The sequence below is a fragment of the Physcomitrium patens genome, chromosome 9 (genome assembly GCF_059467195.1).
Source record: "Physcomitrium patens ecotype Gransden chromosome 9, ASM5946719v1, whole genome shotgun sequence".
Taxonomy (NCBI): domain Eukaryota; kingdom Viridiplantae; phylum Streptophyta; class Bryopsida; order Funariales; family Funariaceae; genus Physcomitrium; species Physcomitrium patens.
Genome location: NC_143418.1, coordinates 10,322,261 through 10,326,745, shown reverse-complemented (window position 1 = coordinate 10,326,745; position 4,485 = coordinate 10,322,261). Strand labels below are relative to the sequence as shown.

Genomic DNA, 4,485 nt, shown 5'->3' with positions numbered 1-4,485 from the left:
GTATACTATGTAATGTGTTAGTATGATAGGCAAACTCTTGTGAGTCCAGAACAGCTTTCAATCTGATGACTTCACCACCCAATTTTAATTTTCTGTTGGCTTTTGAAGTACCAGAAACCATCATTGGATAAGAGAAAAGGGGGGGGTTCCACTTTCCAAATGGTTTCGAAAAGCCCACTAATGCAGAACAGGTCAGCTCCCAAAAGAGCCACCAGAATTTTCCTGGACCAAATTTGATACGGACTCAAAGGAAAACGGGCCCTACCACTGGAGATCCACAGCCAAGCGAACCACCCAACTGGGTTGCTCTACAGCGTTGGTAGTGGAGTTAGCGAACCAAGTGAACCAACTAAGCGAAGAAGAAGAACGAAGAAGAGACTGGAACCCCCCAAAAATGAGTGATTCCTGTAGAGTTTGGAATAAGTTGGAATTGTGGAATATACATGTATAGGGAGAGCGTTCGAGGAAGCTCCCGTCCTTCTCTTCACAAGGGAAACCACCACGCTCCGTGCGAGGGATTCCATCACGATCGGGGAATCAATGGCATTCGATTCCGTTGTATGACGTACTCGGATTTTCGTGAACGGGGGGGTGGGGTGTAAGTTTCGTGAGAAGTTCGACGTAGAAGAAGGGTGGGTCTTTTGTCCCCAGTATGCGCCGCCTGCCACCGTTTTTCTATTCTCAGCTTGACGTACTTCAATCAACGACGAATATCGACTGATATACGAGTGGTCGTCGTTTTCCGTCGGGATAGATGACGAGCGAAGGACGACGGCGGTGGACGAGGACGGAGGGTGGCGAGAGCGGCTTCTGGAAGCCATGAAGAGATGGGCGGCGTAGAAGACTCCGAACATCTTGTGCTGCCTTGCAATCTTTGAGGCCGCCGTGGCTCAGCGCTGCCTGTTGTTGGTGCGATTGGTGGTGGTGGTGGTGCGATTAGTGACGGGAGGAAGGAGGCCGGGGATTGATAGAAGCGAGGGGAGGGGGAGGAGGTGGAGAATGACGCTCGTTGGAGGCCAACTGACCTCAGTGCGGGAAATGGCAAGTACTGCCGTGCTCGCGAACGCCAATTCGGGTGTGGTGACGGCCTTTGCTGGTGCAGCGGCGGGGAATGGTGGTCCTTTGATGATTTTCAGGGGTGCGCAAGGCCTTTCCAAGTTGCCGATCTTGCCGAGTGTCGCGTCCGGGGATATGTTCCTGGCGAGTTGCTGGAAATGTGGGAATTATTGCTCGCACGCTAAGGTGAGAGATGAGTGTGATTTTTCTTATTTTTCCGATTTTGGTTTTGGTGTTTTGGAATCGGACATAGTAAGGATCTGCATCAGTTTTATTTATTTATTTCTTTATTTATTTATTTTTATATTTAATATTGCGACCGTCTGTTGTGATGCAGTAAGTGCGATTGCAATAACTACCTGTTTCTTGATTCTTGATATCTTTTGCCCTGTCAGTGTCTGTGTTGCATAATCTTCAATTAAACATTCGTGTGCGCTTCGTGGATTTGTTGTTTTTTTTTCTTTTGTGTTTTATCTATTTATTTAGATTTGTTCCACCCTTCATCTTTGGACGTTAGAATAGCAGACATCTCCAGTTGTAATGCTCTGTTCTGCGAATTGTGAGTTAGGATAGAAGTCAGGTCAGTGCAGCCTTGATGACTTTGTGTCGCGTATCTTATCAATTCATGCAGCATAAAAGCCCATGTTTTTTTTGAACGCTATTCCGATAAATCTCTGTGGTGTTTTCTTGCAGCTAAACGGGCGGGACAGGAGAAATGAAATTAGAAAGTTTATTGCCGCCTCGAATCGTAACATCCAGGCAGAAGCGAGCTTATCTGGTGATGGCGAAGAGGAGGAGATCACGAAATACTTCGATTTCCTCGTAATCGGAAGTGGAATAGCAGGCTTGAGATATGCTCTGGAAGTTGCCAAGTACGGTTCAGTTGCAATACTCACGAAGTCCGAACCGCACGAGAGTAACACTGTGTATGCACAGGGAGGTGTTAGTGCTGTTTTAGATCCCGAAGATTCTGTAGAGAGTCACATCCGAGACACGATCGTCGCTGGTGCTTTCTTATGTGATGAGGAGACTGTAGAGGTCGTGTGTCGAGAAGGTCCAGAGCGTGTGAAAGAGTTGATGGCTTGGGGTGCATTGTTTGATCAAAGTGAAGATGGTCAGCTCCATCTAGCTAGGGAAGGAGGCCACTCTCATCATCGCATTGTTCATGCGGCTGATATGACTGGGCGAGAGATCGAGAGAGCTCTTTTGACTACCGTTTCTCAAAATCCGGACATTGTAATTTTTAAACATCATGCTGCTGTGGATCTTCTCACTCTTCAGGACGGGGACAGTGTAGTATGCTATGGTGTGGATGCTCTAGATACGCAGAAAAATAAAGTTATGCGTTTTCTAGCCGGAGTTACGATGTTAGCATCAGGAGGTGCAGGGCACGTTTATCCTACTACGACCAATCCTTTGGTGGCAACCGGCGATGGAGTTGCTCTGGCACAACGGTCTCGTGCAGTGGTGTCTAACATGGAATTTGTACAGTTTCATCCCACGGCTTTGGCGGATGAAGGCTTACCAATAAAACCTGCCAAACGGGACAATGCATTTCTGATTACGGAAGCTGTGCGTGGAGCTGGAGGAATTTTGTATAACCAAAGTATGGAGAGATTTATGCCATTATATGACTCTCGCGCGGAGCTCGCACCTCGGGATGTTGTGGCCCGGAGCATTGATGATCAACTCAAGAAACGTAATGAGAAATTCGTTTATCTGGATATCAGCCATAAACCAGCCAGCGAGATAATGTCTCACTTTCCAAATATTGCTGCTGAGTGCCTGAAGTATGGGCTGGATATTACGAAGCAACCCATCCCTGTGGTACCTGCTGCACATTACATGTGTGGAGGCGTACAGACTGGTTTGGTGGGAGAGACCTCAATCAAGGGGCTCTTTGCCGCTGGTGAAGTTACTTGTACCGGTTTGCACGGTGCAAATAGACTTGCCAGCAATTCCTTACTGGAGGCTTTAGTGTTTGCGGAGAGAGCTGTCGAGCCTTCAGTTGCTTACGCACTTCAGAGTAACATTGGACGATCGGAGGTGAAGCAAGCGAAGGAGTGGCCTCGTCCTACTGCTCCCTCAGCTTCAAATGACTTGCAGATGGATGAGATTCTCCGCATTACAGCTTTGAAAAGGAAGCGATTGCAACAAGCAATGTGGGATTTTGTCGGAATTGTTCGGTCTACAGAGCGTCTCAAGCGTGCTCAAGCGGAGTTAAGGGAGCTGGAGTGTGAATGGGAGGCACAACTCCTCAGACATGGTTGGAAACCTACCATGGTCAGCTTAGAGGTTTGTGAGATGCGCAACTTGGTATCGGTGTCCTACCTGATTGTGAACAGCGCTCTCACACGGCAAGAGAGTCGTGGCCTTCATTACACGACAAGCTTTCCAGAACTTGTTGAGAGCGAAAGGTTTCCTACCATTCTTTGTCCGACCGCTGCAATGAACAATTCGTGGAGTTCACAGGTTGTTCACAGATTGGCAATAGAATCTCAATAACATGGGCTTTGTGGAACTAATTGAGAGTGAAAAATTTCGAATAAGGTGCAAAGTCTAGTAGGATAGTTAATGGGATTGATACCTGGAAATCTGTGGTAAATAGTGCATGGGTAGGCATGGGTAGTATGCGTGGTGTATGACATGATAAGCCTTATTGGTGGTCAACGCAGAAGTCAACAAGACGTGCTTGTGGCTTTTTATTACATGAAGGGCTTTGTGGAACTAATTGAGAGTGAAAAATTTCTCTCCATTTTTTGTTCGATTTCTACAATAAACTTTTTGTGGAGTTCGCAAGTTGTTCATAGATTGGTTATGATGGGACCTTAATAATACGGAATATTTTTACGATCAATTGCAGAATGTAACAGGAAACTGAATGGAATTATTACTTGGACGTTTGAATGGCAAAAAGTATATTGATGGATACAGATACAAGTATAGTGTACAGTTCATGGATTGATGAGCATAGTTGGCGAGAGACCTGAAAGTCAATTTGGCAAGTGGCTGTGGTCTTCATAGCATTTTTTTCAGGAATTGTTGAACAAAAGGTGGACTGCCATTTCGTTAGACTTATAACATTTCATGGAGTTCGTAGCTCATTCATGACGTTAGTAGAATCCCAATGCTGTAGACTGTACTTGCAATCAAGCTCAAAGTCTTGCAGTACAACCTACAACACTGTGAATCAGTGGTTTACGTGAAGGTTATTATTACTATGGTTATAATTATGATGTGCACTTCTGTGTTTGCCGATTTTGAAGTACAAGTACCCAGCTTGCACTCTGATCTTTTTACATTCATTCATTCTTTAGGGACCACAGCTCAGAGAATGGAAACCAATTGTTGGGAGCCCTTGAAATATTGGTAGAAGGGGTGCAGAGTTAAGGGTTTGGAGATTTAAGAAAAGAAAAGAAAAACGCACAA

General features: G+C 45.7%; 1 protein-coding gene across 1 annotated transcript; it reads left to right on the top strand.

The window, feature by feature from the left end:
* The first annotated feature begins 844 nt into the window (after positions 1 to 844).
* Positions 845 to 3,865, top strand: LOC112286914 (L-aspartate oxidase 2-a, chloroplastic). The gene is made up of 2 exons (XM_024529310.3): positions 845 to 1,242; positions 1,750 to 3,865. The coding sequence occupies exons 1-2, from the start codon at positions 1,000 to 1,002 to the stop codon at positions 3,559 to 3,561; spliced, it is 2,055 nt and encodes a 684-aa protein (XP_024385078.1). The 5' UTR covers positions 845 to 999; the 3' UTR covers positions 3,562 to 3,865.
* Positions 3,866 to 4,485: the final 620 nt, after the last annotated feature.